Source organism: Passer domesticus, chromosome 5 (genome assembly GCF_036417665.1).
Source record: "Passer domesticus isolate bPasDom1 chromosome 5, bPasDom1.hap1, whole genome shotgun sequence".
NCBI classification, from domain to species: domain Eukaryota; kingdom Metazoa; phylum Chordata; class Aves; order Passeriformes; family Passeridae; genus Passer; species Passer domesticus.
The window spans coordinates 52,155,512-52,180,221 of record NC_087478.1 but is presented as its reverse complement, the minus strand read 5'-3'; the positions used below and the strand labels follow the sequence as shown (position 1 = coordinate 52,180,221).

Sequence of the window (24,710 nt, the reverse complement as noted above, 5' to 3'; positions counted from 1 at the left end):
CCCAGGCTTGCCTAGTGGAGTGATAGGCTCTCTGTTGTGCAGAGGCAAAGATTAGCGGTCTGTCATGTATGGAACAGAACAGAAAGCACTTACTTTATTGATATGTGGAAATACTGATTTTTAATTTTTCTTCCCCTTGTATTCATTTTATTTTAGGGTTTTCTTTATGCATACAGTCTTAGCACCATCATTAAAATGACAATGAATCTTTACATGTCAATGCAAAAACCTATGACCAAAACCTCAGTAAAAGCCTTGTGCAGACTTGTGGAGCTTCTGAAGGTAGGTCACTGGATGAAAATTATTTATTTCATGCAGGCATTACAGAGAACATTGACCAAACATCCTGTATTAAAAAAAAGAAACTGTGATGGGAAGTGTTTTTGCATGCATGGCATCTTGTTTGAGAGTGGTTTGGTTAGAGAATAGATTAGGGAGCCTAGGACTGGGTTTGTTGGTTGGTTTGTTTGTTTGGCTGGTTTTTTTTCGTAGCTTCTAACTGGCTTCCTTAGTTGATGTCACAGAATGTTTGAGGTTGGAGGGGATCTCTGGAGATCATTGGTCCAACCTATCCCTGCTCAAGCAGAGACCCCTAGAACTGATTGTCAGAACTGTGTCCAGGTGGCTTTTGAATATCTACAAGTGTGGAGACTCCACAACCTTTCTGGGCAATCAGGCTGTGACAGTGCTTGGTTACCCTCATAGCAACAAAGTGTTTCCTGATGTTCAGAGGGAAACTCCTGTGCTTCAGTTTGTGCTCATTGCCCCTTTTTCTGTCACTGGACACATCTGACAAGAGCCTGGCTCCATCTTCTTTGTACCTTCCCTCCAAGTATTTATGTACAATGACAAGATCCCCTTCCAAGTCTTTTCTTTGGCTGAGCAGTCCCAGCTCTCCCAGCCTTTCCTCTCATCTGAGGTGCCCCAGTCTGTGAATCACCTTCATGACCCTTGGCTGGACTCTCTCCAGTGTGTCCATGTCTCTCTTGTACTGAGGAGCCCAGAACTGGACTGAGGACTCCAGATTTGGCCTCACCAGTGCTGAAAGGGGGAAGGGTCACCTCCCTTGAGCTGCCAGCAAAGTGTTGTACAATGGGGACACATCTACTGTTGGCCTTCTCTGGGACAAGTGCACATTGCTGCCTTGCACTCAACATGCTGTTCACCAGGACCCTCCAGGTCCTTTCCTTCCAGGCTACTTTCCAGTTGGGTGATTCCTGGTATATACTGGTGTATGGGAGATTGTTCCTCTCCAGATGTGGCAATTCACATTTCTCCTGGTAGTTTTTCCAAAAGGAAGATACTCTTTTTCAGGATAACTTCAGAAAGCAGTGGTGAACAAAACTGAAAAAAAATCCCAAGCCAAAAAACAAAACTTAGATCAGTCCTGAAACTTTTTTATGCTCCTGAATAGTTTTATTTTCTTGGTTTCTAAGGGTTAGTTGTAACTGCTAGTTAACAGCATATTACAAAATGGAAAGAGTCTGTATTTGCAGTGTGGATGAGTCACACAGCATAAAGCCAGATTCCTAAGGCAGCAGTTTTGGTAACTACATGAGCTAATGTGTTTTGGGATTGACTTCAGGCAATAGAGCATATGTTTTACCGAAGAAGCATGGTTGTGGCAGACTCTGTGACACACATCACTCAGCATCTGCAGTATCAGGCTCTTCACTCTATCTCTGTGGCCAAGGTATGTAATCAAAGTTCTAATGATTAATCTCCCTGAGTATTTTTAAAAATATTTAAAAAAAATTTAAATGAAAGTAGTTTTTGTATTTTTCCAACATCTGTAGTGTAATGCTCTATCATAATCCAGAGATATAAGCTTTCCAGTCATTCCAAGCTTTTTCCTAGAAAACTGTATAGCATAGATGGTTACCTGGTTTTTGGCCAAGAATGGTTCCCCTCTTCCTCTAAACTGCTGCATCTCTTGTTATCTTCTTCTTGTGTTCTTTTTAGATTTTATTTCTAGTGAATTTTCACAAATTGACCTTTGCTTCCATCTTTTGTGATGCACATTCATAAAGCAATCTGTTGCAGGTCTAAGCAAACAGGCTGTTATTTAAATCTCTGGCTTCTTGGCAAAACAGCAGTACATGATGGCGTACAGAAGCCTACTGTGGGCATAAATTCTCTGTTTCACTGTGGGATAAAATAGTTGCTTTTGCTTGTCAAACTTTGAATTTCAGAATTCAGGTCAAAGGGAAAAATGAGACTTTAGTATGCCTGTTCTGATGTATTACTGATTGGTTGTATTATTTCATCACATTCAGTAGCAGAGTTGCAAAGGATGTATGCTGTTGTTACTGGTGCAGCTATGAAATTTCCTTTTTGTTTGGCTGTAATCTCAATTTATGTATCTGGCATCTCTGTTTTCTATGGTAAGGAAAAAAATAGCTGTAACTAAAAAAATTTATATACAGATATATATGTAGCAGGAGTAGCATGAACTGAAGAGTTTCCAAATTTCAAAGTCACTACGAAAAATTGTATATCTTCAAACACTTCATAGATATATATATATAGATAACTTTCATAAACTTTTCAAATTATATCTGTAATTACATTGCAATTATTTTAAATGAGTAAAAATAGGTTAAAACTTTTTCATTGAAGAATATTGAAAAGAACGCTTGTGTGAACAGTTCTTGATATTTTGACAACTTATCAGAAAATATGTAAAAAGGCAAATGTTGGTAAATAGAAGGATCCATTAGTGCATGTGTTCATGTTGGCTGCACATATTCCAAGAGTATAGACAGGTAATATCAATTGGCAGAGTAAGTGAATTTGGATTCAGTTAACTCTGTTCACAAAACACGTTTGCAGAAATACTCAATTTATGACAAGTCCATAAGCTTTGAAGAAGTAGTAAGCTGAGTAAGCTGTTGCCTTTGAGCTTAGGTAACTTTTCTCTGAATTTCTGTCTTTTTGTCATCAAGAAAAGGGTGATTTCTGATAAAAAGTACAGTGAGCAGCGCCTGGATGTCCTCTCTGCTTTGGTGTTGGCTGAGAACACCCTCAATGGGCCAAGCACAAAGCAGAGGCGACTGATCGTGTCCCTTGCACTGAGTGTGGGAACACAGATGGTAAGTGCCATCATTGTTCCAGCCCTTCCTTTGTTTGGGGGAATGTCTTATGAAAAAATATCAGCTTGTGATCTTATGCTTGTTTTTTTTTCTTCATTTCTCCAGAAAACATTTAAAGATGAAGAACTTATTCCCCTTCAGTTAGTTCTGAAAAAACTGGACTTGATCAGTGAACTTACGGAGAGGTAAGCGGTGACAGCGGTGTAAAGGAGGTAGCATAGTCTCCTGGGGGAGCTGCATCCTCGCTGTGTGAATGGCAAAATCTGGTCTCTGCATGCTGGTGGTGATGTTTGCATGCTTTATAGACCAGGAATGGACAGAAAGAATTCCAGAGTTAAGCCAGAAGCTTGCTTGTCTTTGCACAAGTCATATTTCACCTGGCTGTTGATTGTTTAGAAGTTCTGTGACTTTCTTGGATGACTTTGTTTTATGATAATCTGAAGTGTTCTCCTTAACCCAACCCCAACATTTCTCAGTTAGTACCAGTCTGTTTGGGAGACTGGGCTGCTAGTTTACATGTGAACCATGTTTTACTGCTGTTGTAGTTTTTGTGCACACTCAAGTTACATCATGCTGGCCGTTTGTAAGCCAGGTGAATATCTGGGTTCATTGCAGTTTTTAGGAGAGAGGCAAACACCTTTAGTGGTTGACTCATGAGATACAACCTGCCTGCATTTATCCCAGGAATTCATCAGGAGAGGCCTGTTTCTCCTTTGACTTACAGGAGAAATTTAGAATATATGTTTGATCTCTAGGCTACTAATTGCATGTAATAAGAAAACAGTTATTTAGGGATTTGCTATAATGTAAGATTTAAGTCCTTCAGAGACTGAGTTAACTTTTCCTCAAAAGCAAGTACCTTTTATTTGTAAACAGGCTAGAGGAAAAAAAAGTTTTTAATAAAGAACTTTCTTTTGATGGTCAGTGCATGTGGAGCATTAAAGTAATGGTGTAAAACTTAGGCTTGAAATGCACTTGTCTTTAGTTTAAACACATTCACTGTGTTAGAAGAATGGTTTCTTCCAAATCTGTGTCTAACAATTAATCTTTTATTCCAGAGTTCGAGCACAATGCGACTGTTGCTTCTTATACTGGCATCGAGCTGTCTTTCCAATCTATTTAGATGATGTCTATGAAAATGCAGTAGATTCTGCTAGACTACATGTAAGTAATAATGTTACAACTTACTGACTGTTGTGACAGATACAGATAAAAGAGATGATAAACCTCAGTCTGAAGCTCTTAAAAGAAAAGCTCAAAAAGTAAAATCCCTGACTACTACTGGGTCAGACATTTCTTCTCATTCTGGAGGATATAAAAGCAATATCTGTTCTAAATCTATCTAAATCTATCTGTTAGATTTCTTTAAAAAATCTTGGGTTGCTATTGTTAACTTTGTGTCTGTCTCTTTGTTTCTCTCTTCATTCTAATTTGAAATGAACACCTGCTAGGCTTGAACGTTAAAAACCTTTGTTCCTCTTTGTGGTTACATGTATCTAAAGCAGATTCCACTGTGTTCACTGATTCTATGTTAGATAGCTGTCCTGTAGTTTTTTCCACCCCTCATCTTCTCCCCACGTTGAAGTAATGTGTACTTGCTGCAAATGTGAATCAGGCTTTGGCATGACAATCCTAATAAAAATCAAATGTCTGTTCCAGGGTTGTACAGTACTGAAATGAATAAAGTGGAAATAATTTCTGATGAAATAGCTAATAATTAGGATCTTCCAGTCAGTAGTGAATAATAGCTCAGATAAAGGACAGGACACTTCAGTAGGGTTTACAAAGTCAGTTTTTAATGGAAATGGGAAGGCTAGTGATTCTGATTTTTGTTAGCTTTGAACACTGTTGGAGGTGCTGGTGGCATATCTGTCTGTTAATAATATGTGTTTCTTAATAAGTATATGTTTAGTGCACTACGGGACTGTGTACCTCCTATGATGCATGCAAGACACTTGGAATCTTATGAGGTGCTTCTGGAATGCTATGACAAAGAAATCATGGAAGTGCTCAATGAGGTAATTTGTTGTGGTTGGGAATTAAACACACCACTGTGCTTGAAATATCTTCAGCCCAGATTAGCATCTATTGTAGCAAATCTGATATGATCTGTAAAATAGCACAGAGAACTTTGGTGTGAAGAGTTTAATAAATTTGGTTTTAATAAACCAAATAAATGTTTGCTTTGACTGACAGCTTTGACTCATGTTTAATGGTATCCATGGTGGCTGGGAACATGAAAATACTGCACTTTAAATTATGTAAATTAACAAAACCTCAGTTACAGATTTGACTGTGCAGACAGAGGGGTGCTTTTTGTTAGATTAGCTTATGTTTGGATGAATGCCTAAAATAAATGCTACTGTTCTTAGTTTCCATGCATGGCTTTTAGTAGTGAAGGGTCTGCAAATACAGTTGGCCTCTTGACTGAATTATTGTCTAGAATTATGAAGGAGGTTTGACAAAGAAAATGCAAATTTGGATTTCCTGAGTCTTAGTTTTTAACCTTTGAAATATGCTTTTTATTTGCCTAGTTCAAGACAAAACATTACATATTATTCAGAAAATCAGACCAAATTTCTTATTGCAAGATTCTTCCTTGCTGAATTTGTTCTTACTATTTAGATAGGTAGCCGTAAGCTTAGTTCCCCTTAAAATGAGAAGTGAGAATACTTGAGTTGTGTTAAACTTGCATGTGGACGTTTTAGGCATGTAAAAAATGGCATTAGGTAGGTAAACCTTTACGTTTTCTGAGTTGCGTAGCTTTTTCTTGCCATTTGTACTAGAGCAAGAACACAGGAAGTCAGTATCTTTCTGGTTCCCATGTATTTATTCACTTTGACTTGTGTGGCCCTATCCAGGCACAGCTTTCTTCACTAGTTTAATGAGTCTTACACATATGTGTGGAGAGAAATGTTGATTCTTCTAACAGAGCATTGTAAGTGGACACTGAATATGACTTTTTTTTTGTCTGTGGTTTGTTTGTTTGTGTGTTTGTTTGGTGTTTTGGTGGATTTTCCTTTGTTTTGGGTTTGTTTTTTTTTTTTAAACTTCCTTGAATAGCACTTGCTGGACAAATTGTGTAAAGAGATAGAAAAGGACCTGCGCTTGTCAGTTCACACTCACCTGAAGCTGGATGACAGAAACCCCTTCAGAGTTGGCATGAAGGACCTGGCTCACTTCTTCTTTCTGAACCCAATACGTTTTTTCAACCGGTTCATTGACATAAAAGGTGAGGACATTTGCTTGGTTCTGTTATTTTCATCTCTTATACTTTGTATATCTTTTGACATCTTTCCACACTTTCCTAACTAAATAGGTAGCATTATTTTAGTTCATCCTTCATGTTCACAGCTTATGTAACTCATTATTTGGACAAGACCTTCTACAACTTAACAACCGTAGCCCTTCACGACTGGGCCACCTACAGCGAGATGAGAAACGTGGCAACCCAGCGCTATGGTTTAAGCATGACTGAGGCTCACCTTCCCAGCCAGACTCTGGAGCAGGTACAGTGCCCACAGGGCAGGAATAGCATTTAAACCATTCCACTGTCATAGGACTGAGTCACCGAAATGAAAGTATCCAAGAGCAGGGAACTGTTTGGGAAAAGCGACCTTTAATTTCTGGTTGAATTGTGAGGCAGGATCTTTATCTGCCTTTGGAGATCACACTGATATTTGTTAATGTAATGTTGGACTTGAATTGTTTATTTTTTTAACATAATGAAATGAATTGAGTATGCAAAGTCAGAGGCAGTTTTCTTGAAAATTCAGTGTCAGCTGTTTGGCAAGATGCCAAGACAGCTGTTACAGTCTGGAATGACCTTTGAGTGGTGGGTCTTTTTCCCTGGTTTATTGCTAGCTCTTTAGCAAATCTGCTTAGTGATCATCAAGAGAAACCATTCCACAGGCTGAGACGGAGGACTTTGGAGTTACTCTCCTGTCTAAGTCAGGAGAGTGACTTAGAGCCTCCTAAAAGCTGCTAAACATGGTGACGTTCAGACTGAGTTGTAGAGTCATCAAGTTAATGGTGAAGATATTCACTTCTACAGGGTCTACAGACTGCAGAGTTCTGGAGACTTTCCTTCAGGAGTTTTAATATCTTGCATATTTTTGGCAGTTTGCTTCATTCCCTCATTTGAGTTAACACATTGGTGAAAGCTCTTAGAAATACAGCCCCTTTTTTCTTAATGGGCATGATGGCTGTGTCTTCCTAAGTTGAAAGAGTGCATAGAACTAATACTTCAGCTGTGTTTTTGACACAGAAGTGCTGTAAATCAGTTTCTGTTTCCAGATTTGGTTTTCTCTTGGCCATATTTGATTCATTGTTACAAAGAATTAAAACAATTTCACAACATTGGTTTCATAACATTGATTCTGGTATGAGCTTTACTTCAAAACAAAGACACCTCACATTTCATAACCCCCCAGCCTCAAAAGCCTGATGAAATCCCTGGCACAACTGGAAATAAGGTACATAAATTAAATAGCTTCATCTCTAGACACGATGATAATTAAGGGACTCCTTAGGGGAAATGATGTAAACAATTGTAAAATTTATACTGTAAATAGCAAACCTCAGTCTTTTATACAGGTTGGGTTAACAGTATTGAAAATTAGCTAGTTGCTTATTTCTCTGTAGACATCTATTTGTCTGTAGGAATCTCTAAGGCAAGATTCTATATTTTAGAATGTGAAAACAGATACATCTCAATTTTTTTATTTTTTTATTGTTTAATTACACCTTGTGGAATAGGCTGGAGAGTTCCTTTCTTGCAGAGGAAGCTGGGAAAAAACAGGCAGGAGTGCAAATGTTAAAACATGGGCTGAGCTGCTTTTTTTCTCCTCTAAGCATTATCTTACAGACACTGAACAAAAATTTTAAAGAGGTTCTTCATTTTGCAAAGAAAAACACTGCTTTCTAAAATACCCTCAAATAACTGCAGAAACAGTATTTCTGCACCTTAGTGGTTAGATGTGTCAGGATTTCTTGAGAAGTTTTATTGTAGTAATTCTCAATAAATAATATTGTTTCAGGGTCTGGATGTTTTGGAAATCATGAGAAATATTCATGTTTTTGTATCCCGCTACCTCTACAATCTGAATAATCAGGTAAGGTATATCCCACACTTTTCCTGGCATTTGGCTCCAGTTTGAAGGGATTGCATAATGCTGAGTGAAGTTACGTGTAAGGAAAGCCCAGGCTGAACATGCATAGTGAGGGGCTATAAAACAGTACTGGTGCTCTGGAAAAACATCCTGGGGGATGCTGTGGCTTGGTCTTGGAGAATGTTGTGTAGCATATTTTGGAAATGTTTTGCCAGTAGGATCACTGCATGTCAGTTTTCCAGGGAAGCTGGAAGGCAGCAAGGATAATTAGCTGCTCTGTAAGAACATGCTAAGTATGATGTGATTTTTGAGCTTGAAAAATGTGTATCTGAAAATGGGTTATTGGAGAGATGAAGCGGTGAATGACATGGAGAACATGGACAGGGAACAGGCTTTGGGGTTTCTCACAATGTGAAAATGAGGTGCACATTACAAAAATGATCGTCTTCCTGAAAGAAAAGAAGTACTTTTTTTCAAAGCTTCTAATTCAATAGTGGATCTCATTGCTGTGGTATATGTGGGGTCAAAAGTGCAAACAGGTGCCAAAAGAGTTTAGACTGCTTAATGTAGGATATAATCTCAAATATGGGAGACTCTAATGCAACATCTGTCTTAGAATTGTTGAATTGCTGCTGTTTAGAAATTAGAAGAATTTACTAGATAAAGTTAATTGTATCCATGCTGGATTTTCTTGCTTCTATCCCTAATCATCAGTTATCAGCTGCTGTCAGGATACAGGCTATTTAGATGAATAATTTATCACAGAACCAGTTTTGGGTACTTAACTTTATTTTCCTCCCTGCCTCCCAGATCTTCATTGAAAGAACAAGTAATAACAAACACTTGAACACCATCAATATCCGACACATCGCTAACTCAATTCGAACTCACGGAACAGGAATCATGAACACAACAGTGAGTGTCTTTTGCACTGCTGCTGTTGGGTTATTTGTTTGTGATTGTGCACAAAAACCTCCTCTTTGCATCTCCTAATAGTTTATTTGGTTATGCAGTTTTAATAATGCAGTAATAATGTTCTGTGTGAATTAATAAAACAAATGAGTTCTTGGATGTGGCACAAATCAATATCACAATGTTTTGAGAGTGTTATTGCTTCCAGTTACCTAAATGTTAAGGAAGAGATCTAAAATCACATCAAAGAAGAAACAGGTGTTCTGGTTGGACTTTTCTAGACAGTATGCCCTGATTTTCTCCTTATCGACACTTAGTAGACAGATACTTTGCTGCAGTTAAAGCAGATGTTGAAAGAATGCAGTGTTGGTTTTTTTCAAGTTCTTCTTGTAATTGTTATGCTTAAGAAATACCAGCTTTTCAATTTGCAAAATAGAGCTACAGACCTCTTCTCACTTGTTGGAAAAATGAGTTCTTATTACAAAGCTTTTAATGATGTCTGAGGTGCAGGTGGCCATTTTAACCAGCCAAAGGTATTTGCCTCTTTGCAAGGTAAATGCAAAGAGGTGCATTGTGTCTGCTACAGCAGGAATTTATCATTGGGATTCTCAAGTTTGGATACAGTTACAAAGGTGTTTTCAGGTTAGTGCTTTCCAGTCTGCTGCTTAAGTTCTACCTTGTTGCTGTTTCCTTTTTTCTATTCTTCTGGCTCTATCAAAAAAGAAAAGAAAAGGAATTTGCTGAAATGTTGAACCCACTCTCAAGTCATTATTTTAGAAGTGGAAATTACTAAAAATAAAGTTTTGATGATTTGTTTCACTTTTCTTCTGAGAGTGGGAGAGTGGGGACTGTCTCAAAAAATGCTGCTGCACACATTTTTTGGTGATGTAGATTTACTCCTGATGGTGAGGTAAGTTGGTTTTGCAGACATGAGAAGTATTGAGATGAGAGAGTACTTTAGGAAACTTTTTGAAGAAGTGAAAAAGAAGGAGGTTATGCAGATTCTACAGACTGAGGAAGTTGATCATGTCTGCCTGTTTCCACTTGATCGTCGTATTGTTTCAAAAGGACAGTTACAGCATATTCCAGATAAACTAATGGCTGTGTAGGGCAGGTGATCAACTGAAATTGGTCCTTGGTCCTTTCCTGGAAGAGAGTAGGCCTTCCATGAGAATGTTTATTCATTTTTCCTTATTCTTTGAAAACAGTGAAATTAAAGTAAGTTGAGAACTTGCATTAGAAGTTACTCAGGCGTGTAGTGAAAACAGGGTATTAGATGTCTTTGTTACTTTTTAACTTTCTTGATTTGACTTATTTTTTTCTTTTTGCCTTCTAGGTAAATTTCACTTACCAGTTCTTGAGAAAAAAGTTTTACATTTTTAGCCAGTTCATGTATGATGAACATATCAAATCCAGACTTATCAAAGACATCAGATTCTTCAGGGAAGTCAAGGATCAAAATGATCACAAGGTATAGTTGTTTTTGAAGGCTCAAGAATAATTTTCTAAGAGAAGTGCTACTTTAATGTGACCAAACCATAACACTCCTATTATTTAAATGGGTAACCCCAGACAAAAGGACAGCTTTTCTCCTGGCAAAATGCAGTGTTACCAATGTCTGTGTTCAGGAGGGCATTGTTTCATTCCATCTGCTCTGTAAATACAGAGTTGGCTAAAATAATTCTCTCAGTGACTTAAGGATGATTTGATGGAGTTGTGGTTTGTTGGAGGTTCTAAACTTCTTGTTCAACTCATGCATAACAGTTTTCAGTTTTGAATAATAAGCTTGCTTGAATGGAATCCAAAATGATGTGATCATGCAGCACTCATTCTAGTATGTCAGGATTTGGGAATGAGGGTCTGGTTTTCCATCCTAGAAAATTGTCTTAAGAAGAGGAGAGACATGGTATTTAGTAAAATAGACTGCTAGCTTCCTTGCTTTTCAAGTCCTTATTTGTTTTAGGAATGCTTCTTTTTTCACAGTAAAACTATTTCACTTACCAACTTGCAGAAGTGACTTAGTAAAATGACTCTTGTGAACTAATACAGACAAGCAGGTCTATAATTTATAAAAAAACAAAGCTGTAAATGTGATGTAGAACTACATTTCAAATAGAATTTTATTGATGTGATGAAAAGTTGTTTTGTTTTCTAAAGGTGGGTAATTATTGCAAATAATTTAAATTTTTTTTCTAGTATCCCTTTGAAAGAGCAGATAAATTCAACCGTGGCATCAGAAAACTTGGAATAACTCCAGACGGCCAGAGCTATCTTGACCAGTTCAGACAACTCATAAGTCAAATTGGTATGAAATGCTATCTAACATGTTATAAATGTTATTAAATGGAAGAGGTCTTCATCACCTAGTAACTGACCTTTTAGCTGATGCTAAAGCTTTATTTATTTCCAGTCAGATGGAAGGTAGTTCACTTGTTGCCCATGTTAAGTATATGCTCTCATCTAATTACACAGAAATGGCCTTTACATGTCTTAATCTAAAATACAGTTATAGCTTGCATAGATTCCTGTTCCCTTTTCAGTTCTTTTCTTTGTTATGGACCTTTACCCATGGTGAGTGTATTTCCTAGTAAAAACCTATTAATGCTTAGTTAATGTATTTCAAAAATGGGATATATATCTAGTTGAACTATCCTTGAGTAATGCACAATTTGACAATGATATTTTCAGCCACTGGTGTTTTAAATGTACAGAACTGATGTGAACTTACAAGTGTTTAATGTGCCCAGTGGAAAGAGTTTGTACTAAAGTACAAACCAAAGTTTGTACCTTGCTTGATGATGCATTTTTGTTTTATTCCTCTACAGAGACTTTTGATAGCAGGGTTCAATTTAACTTCTATAACTTAGCTTTCAGAGCCAAGTTCTGCACCGGAACTACATGGCAACATCAAATTGCATTTCAGAGCCTATAGGAGCTATGCAGAGTGTGTGTGTTTTTAAGTAATTATAAATGGTTTCCTTGTTTTTTTTTGTTTTTAAAGGCAATGCTATGGGTTATGTACGAATGATAAGATCTGGTGGACTTCACTGCTGCAGTAGTGCCATTAGGTATTTGTACAAATATTTCATTTTTCTCTTAGCTCCTTCTCTTCCCCTTGCTCTGTATTCTTACTGTTATTCCCTATGCTCTTACCTATTCCCCATCAGTTTTGAAAAGCTCCATTCATATGCTTCCATTTAAGTGTAATTATTGAAGACAGTGCTGGGATTCAACACTGTACAGTCATGGACATAAATCACTAAAAATTAAACAATTTCTATGGAAAAACATGGCACAAGAGTTAATAGAATGTACACATTAGTAACACAGTCCCTAAGCCAGCAATTTGTAATGTTAAATAATTTCAAGGATGCATTAAGGAAAAATAATACAAACCTTGAGGAACTTGGAAAACACATTCTTTTCATACCTTTTTCTGTACAGATTTTGTCTGTGTTTATGAAAGGTCATTAAAACATAGTAACTTTTACATAATAAGAAATAGTTGGTTTTCCTGCAAATAATAGCAAACATAGAGTCATCACGAGTATGAAGTGCTAGAGAGAGGAGATGATAGTCCTGTAAAAACAGAAGTACAACTAATCATGTGTCTGTGAAATGAGGTTAATAATGCCTGGATGAGAATGTATGACAGATATGACATAACTTGAACTAGGTTCAAGCCCAGAAGATTAAATTAAGTAAATTATAAATCAGGGTAGATTAGCTCAACAGACAGTTGAGCATAATCCTCACAAAGAGTAAGTTTTCAGGTTTGTTCCTGATCTGGAAGATATTGTTAACTTTGAAGAGCTGGTGAAAGAAGAAGGACTCTCAGAAGAAACACAAAAAGCAGCAAGGTACACTAACGTGCTTTTGAGGTCTGGGGCAGGGGTGGGATGAGAAAATTGTCATTTTATGTTTATAAATGCAGCTATTAGTTATTTGTGTATGTGTTAAAAGTTCTGCTGCCTTTATGCAGAAATATTTGTTTCAAAGCAAAGAAAATAGAAGCAGTTGTTTTGAAAATGTGAAGTAGCATTGATAGTAATAGACCTAGAACCTGATTTCTTGAATAAATCCTTGTTCAAAGGCTGACAAGCTTTCCTCACTGTGTGCCTGAGCTCTACTTTTAAAATTTTCAGTGTCTTAGATAAAAAAGATGCAAGTGTTCTATTCATAGGCCTTCTTTTGAGACAGTGAAATCAAAACCCACTATTCACATGGGCTGTAGAGGGAGGGTACTCTCCCGAATCCTGGATTGTGGACGTTGGCAAAGGGCAAAGAGAGGGTTGTTATCCCAAGAGGTGTGTAAACAGAAGGATTTTCAGCAGAAGCAGGGAACTCATTGCTCATCCCTTGCAGGCAGCTGGACTCTGTGCTTGGTGACCTGACCCGGAACTTTGCGGAGGGAACAGAGTACTTCAAAATGCTGGTGGATGTGTTCGCCCCCGAGTTCCGCAGCACCAAGAACATGCACCTGCGGAACTTCTACGTCATCGTTCCGCCCCTGGTCAGTGTCTGCATTGCACTGGGGCTTGCTTCAAAACGCTCCTGTCAGATCAGGGCTGTGTTTAAATGGTTTGTGTTAGACTGCAGTAGCATGTGTGACAGTGCTTTGTGACGTTTGTGAGTTTCTTTGTGATTCCAAGACAACCTTTTGTTCTTTCAGACCCTCAATTTTGTGGAGCATTCAATCAGTTGCAAGGAGAAGTTGAATAAGAAGAACAAAAGTGGAGCAGCTTTTACTGATGATGGGTTTGCCATGGGTAAGTTTCAGCACTCTCACTAACCTTTGGGTAAGCCAACATAATGGACATTTGCAAGAAAAGTCTTGTTTATATTTTGTCTGTGCCCAGAACTTAAAATTCCATAATTTATTTGGATTTATCTTTGTTTCAGCACAATGGATTTGAGGGTTATGGTTGTGTTCAGAATTTCCTAAACATGGAATAGATGTGTATGGGAGCAGTCAGTTTAAACATATATTGATGCTTCCAAATTGCTTTCCAAGCTTGTGGTTCTCATCCATATGACAAGGAATGCAAGTATTTGGAGAAGTGATGTTTTTAAAAAATTTAAGTGTGTTCTTTATTGTGACTTTTCCTGATAGATTAATTGTAAGTTAATAACAATTTAAGTTATATTTGCATGGAATTATTAACTTAGGCTCATCCATTGAAAACATTCACAAAATGTTTTGCTAATTGCATGTTGACCTCAGTACATGGTTTGTTAATGACTAGGTGTGGCTTACATTCTGAAGCTTTTGGATCAGTACCAGGAGTTTGATTCTCTGCACTGGTTCCAGTCTGTTAGAGAGAAGTATGTGAAGGAAATAAGAGCAGTAGCTAAGCAACAGAACGTGCAGTCCACTAATCAAGATGAAAAACTACTACAGACTATGAACCTTACCCAGAAGCGACTGGAAGTTTGTTTACAGGTACAACATGAGCCTGGTTATGTGTCCTGGTAACAATTTCTGTTCTGGGTTCAGCACTTATTCATCACAAATCATGTGACTGTTCTGATGGAGCTCATTGAGAGCAATATCCTGAGCACTGACTGCAGCAACAGTGCAAAAAGAGCATAAAGACTTGGTGTATGACCTGAGGAGAATATCATTGGTTTTTGTGATATTTGAAGACCTGTTTCATTGGAATTCATTGTCCCATGGAATTTGAAATCTAATGCAACTAAACCATGCTTAAATAGGAGAGAATATCTTCTGGTTGAACTTCTTATAACAAGGATTGCACATAACACTGTGAACCCTTAGAGCTGCCCGTGTGTTAATTCTGAGCTGATAAATTGAATGGTGCATTAGCTATCAAATAGAGGAAAGGTGCATTTGAATTTTGGAGCACAGCAGCTCAGGTTTCATCTGTGGTGTGCTGCTTTCTCTCTCTTGATTGGAGAAGCCTATGGGACAAATCCATCAATGGCTAGTTTTGCAGCCCGTGATTACATTCTGTAATGTCTTATTGGAATAGATAAGGCCCTGTATGCCTCTGTATCACTGAACCTTGTTCAGATCCTGATCAGGCTTGTGGTTGTTTAAACTACTGGCTGCATGATTTTCCATGGGCTAGTTGCTCTGTTCTCACTGCTGCTACAAACCTCATTTTCAGCCTTAGTAGATCAGTAACAGATTTATTGCAGTGATGCTGCTTTCCTTAGGTTGCCCTTTAATGTAATTTGACATTTGCTTTGTAAAATGCGTGTGAATAAGGAATGAAAGGAGGAAGATATTCAAGAGCATTTAAGTGATTTAGATACTGAAATCTAGGAGCCTAAGATGCTCATAAAAAATTTGTCTACAAATTTGTGATACACTGATGTGCCTCTTTTCTTTTCCTTAGGAATTTGAACTCCTATATTTCTCACTAAGTAGTGCAAGAATTTTTTTCAGAGCAGATAAAACTGCAGCAGAAGAAAGTCAGGAAAAGAAAGAAAAAGAAGGTGAGTGAATCCTATATGTAGAACATTTTGGTTAATGAGATTGTGTGCCTTAATAGAGGTTTTTTTTTGTAGCTGCTTTTTTGCTCATAGGTTGACTGAGTATTCCAGAGAGAGGTTTATGAGGTCGTAGGTGATTTAGACTAAGCAAGAACAGCTCAAGAAGTCCTTTGGAATAGGTGAATTTCAAGCTGGGCTTTTGGGGTGTGGAAAAAAAAACACCACAGAAGACCCAACTGATGAAAACAGCCTGGGACAGGGAAAATTGCATGCTTGCAGTAGCATTAAGTTCAGTAACTTCAGCATCATGCTTACCTCTTCAGTTACCAGTGTTGAGAATGACAACCTTAGGTGGTGCTAAAGTGGTTTTCACCTGTTGTACCAGGTGGCTTTCACCTTACATAGCAGATTATGCAATTACTGTAGATATTAATGAAGTTTGATACAGAAATGCAGTTTGGGCACTAGTTACTTAGAAACTCAGGGAATAGTAGTATGTTAAAAACTGAATTGGTAAATAATTCTCCACTGTACTTCTGATAAAGGCACAGGTGACCTGTGATATTATAGTCACTGGAGAAAAAGATTAATTTTCTTCTGCACTAGAAAAACAGTTTGTAAAGAAAAATTCTTTTAGCATTAGTTTATATTTTATCATAATCACTGAAGTTGCTCAGATAAATATTCAGTGCAAGAAAATAAAACCCCAAATTCAAAGAACTCCAAGCACTGTGGGAAGAATAGACATGCTGCTCTGGACTTTGTAGGAGACCATTCTGGAGAACATCAGCTAACTGTATTTTAGGCAAATATTCTCTGTTGTGGTACCTGTTCAGTTCCCCAGGCAATGTGTTTTGCAGGGAGAAAAGCTGGAAATGCATATCAGGGTGGAAAGTTTTGAACATGGTAATAATATCTATGCCCTCTGCCATGATCTTTGGACTTGGAGTCTGAAAAATGTGTGAGCATTGTATATGTAATTTTTAGACAAGTACTGCTGATTGAAGAGCCTTTCACCCCAAATATGAATTTCTTCATAGGGCCAGGACTTCTTGTGCTGCAAGGTCAGGTTGCATATGCTGACCATGAAATACAGCATGAGGTGTTCCTGTGACATCAGCATCTCATATATATATATATATGCTAGAATTTGAGGGGTTTTGTTTCAAATAGAGTGTTAAACATGATCCATCCCTTTTTTTTTTATCTTTGTAGAAGAATCTGGTAAAGCAAGCAATGGAGATCTTTCCAACTCTACACCTGCAGAGCCTGTTGTGAAATGACATGGCTGGTATGGGTGATGATTACTTACTCAAATAACTCATGTCCTTGTCTTCATCAGTAACACTCTGTGGGGGTTAAAGCTCTAGATTTGATTTACTTGCTTTGTTAAATCCAAGACAAAATGTACAGTAGCATACTAGCATCCACTGGGGCTAGGTCTATGTTTGTTTATATTTTCTGTAGAAACTCCTATTTTTCAGGAGTTTGCATTATTTACAGCACTTTCTCTAGACTGAAAATAATTTAATAAAATGCTGACCTTGGAGGTAGTTATTTTAAAGTACAGATGTGCAGATAAAAAAATCCTTATTAATTTCTAGATGCATTCTCGCATCTCTATCATATAATTTTAAAATCCCAAACTCATAGGCTGTTGGTCCAAGGTTTGAACTGGCATCTCTTCACAAAAAAAAACTGAATCCAGATATTGGCTGTATCTGTTGTCCAAAAAATGATTGAGACATGTCATTGTGCAGTCATGTTGCATTTAATGCAGTCACAGATTACACTGTGGGGGTAACAGTGTATGTTGTGAATGTATGTTAAATCTGTTACACAAAATGCAAGTGCTTTTTACTGTTCTATTCCAAACCCCCTTGTTATTACTACAGACAGTATTTGTACTGTGGGAACTTAGGATCCCATCAAACATTTATTTCCCCCTGTTTTTGCCCCCTTATCAAAGAATGGGAAAACAAGAAAAGTGAACATAACAAATTACTTCTCATTTCATACTGAAGGTCTGATTTGCATCCGCAGAAGCAAGGAAATCCAGAGCCAAGATAAAACCACAATCAGCTCTTTCTTTCATGACCAGACACTGTGAGAGGTGTCTGTAACTATTAAGTGATCTTACAGTTCATGAACATGTTGTGCCTAATTGCAAGTTTCAGCCTCAATTCTGTATTTCCTAGCCTTTGTAGGTCTGTTGTACCGTGTGTTGTTCATACAGTCGTACATGCCTGATTATTAACAATAATTGCACTGCAGGCTCAGAAGCTGCTGAACACTGTGAGAACTCTATTTAACATCTGTCCATGCCTGCAAGTAGAGGTTCTAGAGCAAGAATTGTGCAAGAATTACTTGGATTCCTAACTTAAGTAGCTAGACTTAAAAGAAAACACCACCTTTATTAAAATATACAGGTGTGTTTTAATCTCCCAGAACATTAACACCCTTCTAGTTCTTACCAACCAGAACTAACTACTCAGTCAGTCCAGCTGAGAGAACTACCCTTGGTGGGGGGTTTTTTGGCACTCTTAAAACTGTATTTTTAGACCAAACTTTCTTTAATATTAGTTTTAATGGTTCAAATTGTTCCTCCCACTCTTGGGTCATTGGTTCAAGCAATTCCTGATGTGCTTCTGATTCACCCTTTCCTGCCAGTCACTTCAACATTCAGACAGCAAGGATGAATGTTTTGTTGCAACTGGAAAGACCAGACTGATACGAACGTTCCATTTGTTGGTTCTGAGAACATGACACACAAGCTTCAAGGACTGTTAAAATCAGCTGGGCTCATTAAAGTTTTTATTTTTAGTTCATTTTATAACTGCCCTAAAGAATGCTGCATTACTTGATTTATATTTTTGCTTTTTTACTTTGATACTGGATTTTTTTTTTTTTAATTAGTGTGCATTTTTTTTGACCAAACTGTGCCCGCACTGAATGCTCAGTAGGATTGCTGAGATCAGCATTCTTGCTGCTGCTTCCCATCCTGCTGCAGTTGCTGTGCACATCCTTCTGCATTCCCATCTCTGCTGGAGTCACCCAAGTTTGTGGAGTGGAATGGCCAAGTGCTGCATTTCCTTCTTCCACAGCAATGGCAGAAGCACCCACAGATGGTGTTCCTTTCCCCAGGATGGCCTTGCTAGGGAGCTGTGTGGAGTCAAGACACAACCCACACTCTAGTCTGTACTTGTATTTTCCCTTCTCCATTTTTAATTTTGAAAGACATTGCCTTGCTAAGGTAAGACTTTGCAGTTGAACATAACGTGAACTGAGCACTGCCTTCATGCACAGTGGTTAGCAAATTCACGTGGTTCTGGTGATGGAAATTCTAGAGGAAAGACATAGCCTATTTTTATAGATGCCTGTTTTATCTGGGAGAACTGAATGTATACTCTGTGTGGCAAAAATATATACATACACAAACATGTACAGTGATAATAGAGCTATTCTTGCTAATACAGGACTGTAGTTTGTATTTCCTTCTTTCTCTTTGTCATGTAGCAGCATAGACATGCAGAAAGATTTTTCTCATCTGAAATCCAAGGTGGGTCCTGGGTTTGGATGTCACGTGACTGAGTTGCATTAAGTCCTTTTTTTCTCCCAACAAGGATATGGAAGGGGGGGCAAAATTCACGCTGTGGTGCTACTATATTTTTGTTGCTTTTGGCCTCCTGTTACAATTACAGAAACCAAATGGACCCTAACCGGTTGTCTGGAGAGGAGACAATGGAGCTAAAACAAAAAATCCCTACACTAAGCCAAACATGCTCACTCAGAAATTCCCAGGAGTGACAGAAGTGAGGATGATGAATTTTCTGCAGGGACATAAAACATGTCTAGGGGCTTTTTCCTTCGGGGCAGGGCTGGAACAGGCTGAAGGCCAGGCTGTCCCCCCAGCAGGCAGCTGTCACCACTGCCCTCAGGTGTTCAGCCTCGTGCCAAGGCTGCTGGAAGTGCAGCAGCTGCTCTTGGAGGGGTTGTGGACACCCAGCTCCCTTCAGCCCTGCCACCAAGGGTTTGCATGGCCCCAGTACTCAAACTCCTGGTGCTGAAGGGCACCTTCTGCAGGTCCTAATGCAGCCTGGAACCAGGAAAACATGTGAGTTGCATCAGACGTCCATCAACAGCTGTTTTCAGCTTCTCAGGTACAAAGGACCAAATGTAATACTTAATGTTTCCTAACTCATTGTACAAAAGGGTATTTTGTTACTCCAGTCTCTTTGGTTTGTGAGTAGAGAACATTATGTATATAAAACTGTGTTAATAAATGCGATTTTGAGAACCTCATTCCCAGTGTTTTCAGTAACACCAGTTCAGTGGGTGTTAATTTTCTTAATAAGACAGCTTCAGCTTTTATTTACAAAGAAGTTTTTGTGTCAGTTACTAACAGTTTTCTTCCACAGTACTTTTAAACATTAAATAACCAGTTAAGTTAGATTTATTCCACATCAAACACTTCCAATCTGGGATCTTTCAGATACTGTTGCATAGATTCTGCTTATGGAAAATCTAGTTTCTTGATGACTGAGAAGAGTTAAATTAAGTTTGAGGAATTCCAGCCATTTTTTCTAGGTACCTTATCTTGATTAATATAAACTATACTACAGATTACACCCTCCCCCCACTAACAGGTCTTCATTTTGTCTATTTTGTTTGCTCTTGCAAAGTGATGTTGCTGATGTTTTCAGGATGGAAAAAAATGTAAATTTATCAGCCAAATCTCTCTAGTGTCCAGTCTCAGGAATGTACTATGAGACTTGTCAATACATTGTAGACTTGTAATCTAACATTTTATTGCTCAGTTTCTTAAAACCAAGGGTTGTGATAGACTTAGCTGTTGCATGTCACCACAATGTTAAATATACAAAGAATTTTTACTATAAAAGTACTTATTTGTCCTACTATTACCATCTCTGGTAACAAACCTAACCATAGAAAAACTGCACACAGCTAACATGCCACATTCATTGCCTACTTCTGAGGTTTGCATGTCAGTGGTATTTAGAATAATAAATCAAGAAGGTACAATTTTTCCATTATTTAATTACAGAATGTGAGAGTGCAGTCCCCTGGAAGGTAAGAGTAGGCACTTAAATTTGTTTTGTAAGCTTATTCTAGATGCAATATAAAAATAGATTATATTAATAGGAAAAATTTAGTGTTTAACAAATTGTTTTGTAAATAGGCTAACACAAAAGGTAAATCTTGTTACACATAAACTAGACTAAAAATAACTTTATCTGAAATAAAGTAGATAGTGCATTTTTAACCTTCATTCAGATGCACATAATCATGCAAACTATGAAAATTGACTATGGTGGGATGTTTGAGGCCTGATATTTGTAAGAGGAGCTGGCAGCTCACACAAATTTCAGGGGAATGAGAGGCTGCAGGGTCTGTAAATGTAAGAAATACCATTAACCCTCGGTGGCTGACAGCTGTGCTCTCCTGCCCACCAGCAGCACTGGCCTCCTGCTCAGGACTGTCAGCTCCCCAGACACAGTTCCACCCTACACATTCACAAATGCTAAATGCCTCGAGTCCTGCTGTGCTTTCACTGTAAATCCAGAGGGACTCTGCTCCAGCAGGAAAGGGCAGCTGGCCGCAGGTGACTGAAAAGCAGAGATTCTTGCAAAGAGACTCCCTGCTCTTCTGCTCCCACACAGGCTGCAGGAAGTGACAGGAGCTGCTTATACTTCTGATTCCTCCCCTCCTTCATGCATGGTTCCATCCTCTTCTGACAAGTCATTCAGAAGCATGAACTTCCCATCATTTGTTAATGGCACAGACTTCATTAGCTGAGCTAATGCTTCTGGATCCTGAAGAAAAAGAAGAGAGGTCAGCAAGCTGCAGCAGCCTTTGAGGAACACACATTTCTCAGTACTTCTTGCTAAGCTTTTGCAACTTTGGGTTTTTTTAACAAGCTGTAGAATAAAGATTTGAAACATAAATAATACCTTTTTGGGTAAGTAAAGATAACCCTTGAATATTTAAGAAGAAAAAAAAGTAATTATTTTGAGACTTTATTTTGCTGTTCTTTAGTTACGGAACAAGGAGAAAAGTAACTGTCTTAATAAATAAGAATTTATTATACATGTGCTTAGTGGTTGTGACTAAAAGCTCATTCCCCAACTGGTTCTGAAACCTTAGCAGCAAAAACATACTGCAAATAATAATGTCACATCTATACAGATAAAATGTATCTACAAGGGACAGGGTAACTGCCATTTATTTTAAGTGAAAAAACACTGATTTTCCTGCCTAGGTGAGGAAAGAATTTAAGTTTCTAAAAGTGAAACAGCAGTGTGTGTGATTTACACATCAGCCCCAAAGAGTGTGTTTGGTTTTTTGAAAACTTTGCTCACACCTTTCTTTCAGACATGAACATTTGGATTTGTGTAATTTTGAATTTGGACTGGGGTGGCACATTTTCTCTCAAATCACATTACTGAGAAAACAAACAGTTTATTTTTGCTATGTTAAATAATGCCTGCAAAACTCTGTCCTTAGGAGTAGCAGTTCATTTTTCTTATGCACCTGGACAGTGCAGCTAGAAACCAGAACATGATGTATCATACAGATGTGGGGAATGAACAAACCTACCTTCTGTGCCTCAATAATTTCTTTTCCCAAGCTAATGGCATAGCAAATCTACAAAGAAAAAATACATGTAAAGTTCCATTCTCTTGATTAAGAGTAAACCACACAACTTCAGTGCAGACTTAGTGTTCAAACCAGGCCTAAAAAGCAGAGGTGGAATACTAATTTGCTATGCTAACTACTGGTAAAGAAAACTATCTCGGGTTCAGCTTCAAAGCTCACAGGGGATGGTAAATCTTTGTACTCAGCTTGGCCAGTTTTAGTCACCAGACTTTATTTCCACACTTGAGGGAGTGCACGTAAGTGTTTGTAGGAACAGAAGTTCTCCATCCCACTTATTTCTGTTACAACAGGCAGCAGTCAGTGGTGTTGGCACATATGGCTGCCTTGTCTGTGAAAGCTTCAGAGCTGTACCTGTCTCAACATAGTGACATTCCTTTTGTTCATGCTGCTGCTGCACAGCACTTTCCCACCTCTCAATGCTGGGATTAGCAATCCCTTCCTTTCCTCCCTTATACTTGCTGCTGCATTATCTGTTCATTTGGTCCCTTTTAGACATAAGCCAGTAAAGGCTTGCATGTTAACACATGTTTTCTTGGCCAGAATTTGAGCTGCTCTTGCTTCTAGAGCACTGTTTCCCAGATGTGTAAGCCAAGAACCCACAGACCTGTTTTCTAAACAAATTATTTTATTAAACATTACACAAACCTTTTCCCCTTCTGTGTTACTCTCAAAAACATATGCACTCATGGATTCTTCTCCCAGAGTCTCACTGAGGCGGATCACAAAGCCAATCAGTCTCCTGTTCTCCTGGTGGGCAGCAAACTGTGTCACAGTGGTGAGTTCAAACTGGAAAAGTAAAATAAATGATTTGTTTTAACCAGCTCAAGTTAGCAGGTTAGCTCAGGTTCATGTAACTGAGTAGTCACTGCTATGATAGAAAAAGTTACTTACGCTTGCTCGTGTAACTTGGGTTTGAGGATCTATTAACCTGCAATTACATGTAAGGAAAAAAAGAAGAAAATTATTTTAGAGTGATTTCTGGTAATTTCAAGGGCCTTTATAATAGAAAAGCAGTAACTCCAGCAGTTTTATAGATGAGGAAACATATGCACAGAATCAGGTGCTGTAGCTGTGACTGGCAAGATTCAAATCTCAGCCTTGACTCTCACCTGCCTGACAAGAACAGGTCAGAGCACCTTTCTGAGTCACTTGGAAAGGATCCTGAGTGCCTGAGCTAACACAAAATGCAGAGGGACATAAACACACCCCACCTAAAGGGAATGTCTGACAGCATATTCTACAGTGACACTACTGTCAAAGGACATCGTTAGGAAAGAGATTTTACATCAAAACAGTCATTGTTTTGCATCTTTCTTTTTTATCTTTGCAGGGTCTTGTAGCCCCACTACATCCCTTAGATTTTGATAGGACATTCTTACAATTGGTCTGGATGATCATTTCTAGGTACCACAGAATAAGAAAAGAGACATTTCTTTCTAGGTAAGGTGACTCTTGGGATCTTGCTTCCTCAAAGGTTGTGTGTCTTAGAAAAACGAAGCAAACAATACATAATAAATCACAAACTGTATGAAGAGAACAGACTATTGACAAGTTAAGGCTTTTACAGTACCTCAGGTTCTTGCTGGTGACCATGAGGTGGGATTCAGTCATGCGGAAGATGTTGTGAATGGCCCGAGCAGCCAGCACTTGTCTCATGGCTTCGTAAATCACCTCGCACGTCTCGTCGGACTGCACGGCCATGGACCCTAAAAACCGAACCACGAACATCTGCTGCAGCAGGGAATCTGCAAGAGAAAAGCCACGACTTCCTTCACTGTGCTATTTCAATTTTCCAGTAGCTCAAAGTATCAATGGAATTATTTTATTCACTTTGGAAATTCAACAGTAAGCCTGTGGTTGGTGACTGTCATGAGTGGTGGCTTTCTGCCATGAGTCACACAGTGCCCTGACCCAGTTTCAAACTGTGTGAACAGGCAGCAGTGTGGAAGTGGGGAAGGAAGTTACTGCAGTTGCAGTTGGAAGCTTTAGAAGTGTGGAAGTCCTTTATGCTTCATTTGATCAGCTAGTAAAATTCCCTTGCCTGTTTAGCTATTGGGTGCACATAAACTGTGGTGAATTTATGACTGGGCACAAGCCTTGGCTTCCATTAAGCCTTTACATTCTTCCCTTTCTTCTATATCCTTCTGACCTTCTATGCAGCTGGGCCCAGTGAGGTTTTCACCAAATCCTTCCCTGCTCCTTGACTGTCACTAGAAGATTTAATGACAACTAAGCAGCCATTATGCAGCAAAGTCATCACTTGATCAAGCTCCCTTTATGGCTGGTGGTGAGCAAGGGAAAGCAGGGTGAAGTTCAGAGCAGTAAGTACTGCTTTGGTTCTGAGAGCAGTTTTCTGACAAGGCTGCAGGCACTGGTGAAGAGGAGAACAACCAGGGCCAAGCCCTACACATGCTAGTACAGGAAGGTCACTTTCTTATTGGATCTGTTACTTCTGTTC

At 38.5% G+C, this 24,710-nt stretch overlaps 2 protein-coding genes across 9 annotated transcripts in view; one reads left to right on the top strand and one right to left on the bottom strand.

Moving 5' to 3' along the window:
- The window catches only part of WASHC4 (WASH complex subunit 4), a 57,997-nt gene that overhangs the window by 19,050 nt on the left and 14,237 nt on the right, over positions 1-24,710 (top strand). For 3 of the 6 annotated variants that reach the window (XM_064420452.1, XM_064420455.1, XM_064420456.1), the window contains 19 exons: positions 157-282; positions 1,586-1,693; positions 2,946-3,092; positions 3,198-3,277; positions 4,151-4,256; positions 4,994-5,110; positions 6,156-6,324; positions 6,447-6,601; positions 8,132-8,206; positions 9,014-9,118; positions 10,452-10,586; positions 11,312-11,420; positions 12,117-12,183; positions 12,889-12,975; positions 13,481-13,628; positions 13,788-13,884; positions 14,362-14,558; positions 15,478-15,577; positions 16,790-19,876. In XM_064420452.1, the coding sequence (XP_064276522.1) occupies positions 157-282; positions 1,586-1,693; positions 2,946-3,092; positions 3,198-3,277; positions 4,151-4,256; positions 4,994-5,110; positions 6,156-6,324; positions 6,447-6,601; positions 8,132-8,206; positions 9,014-9,118; positions 10,452-10,586; positions 11,312-11,420; positions 12,117-12,183; positions 12,889-12,975; positions 13,481-13,628; positions 13,788-13,884; positions 14,362-14,558; positions 15,478-15,577; positions 16,790-16,857 (2,196 nt within the window). In that variant the 3' untranslated portion in view covers positions 16,858-19,876. Of the gene's footprint in view, positions 1-156; positions 283-1,585; positions 1,694-2,945; positions 3,093-3,197; positions 3,278-4,150; positions 4,257-4,993; positions 5,111-6,155; positions 6,325-6,446; positions 6,602-8,131; positions 8,207-9,013; positions 9,119-10,451; positions 10,587-11,311; positions 11,421-12,116; positions 12,184-12,888; positions 12,976-13,480; positions 13,629-13,787; positions 13,885-14,361; positions 14,559-15,477; positions 15,578-16,789; positions 19,877-24,710 lie in introns of those variants that run through there. The other 3 variants (XM_064420454.1, XM_064420453.1, XR_010362493.1) reach the window with 3 other exon arrangements.
- The window catches only part of APPL2 (adaptor protein, phosphotyrosine interacting with PH domain and leucine zipper 2), a 33,431-nt gene continuing 28,633 nt past the window's right edge, over positions 19,913-24,710 (bottom strand). For all 3 annotated transcript variants that reach the window (XM_064420457.1, XM_064420460.1, XM_064420459.1), the window contains 5 exons: positions 23,823-23,997; positions 23,144-23,180; positions 22,898-23,038; positions 22,193-22,240; positions 19,913-21,408 (listed from right to left, as the gene is read on the bottom strand). In XM_064420457.1, the coding sequence (XP_064276527.1) occupies positions 21,280-21,408; positions 22,193-22,240; positions 22,898-23,038; positions 23,144-23,180; positions 23,823-23,997 (530 nt within the window). In that variant the 3' untranslated portion in view covers positions 19,913-21,279. The remainder of the gene's footprint in view (positions 21,409-22,192; positions 22,241-22,897; positions 23,039-23,143; positions 23,181-23,822; positions 23,998-24,710) is intronic.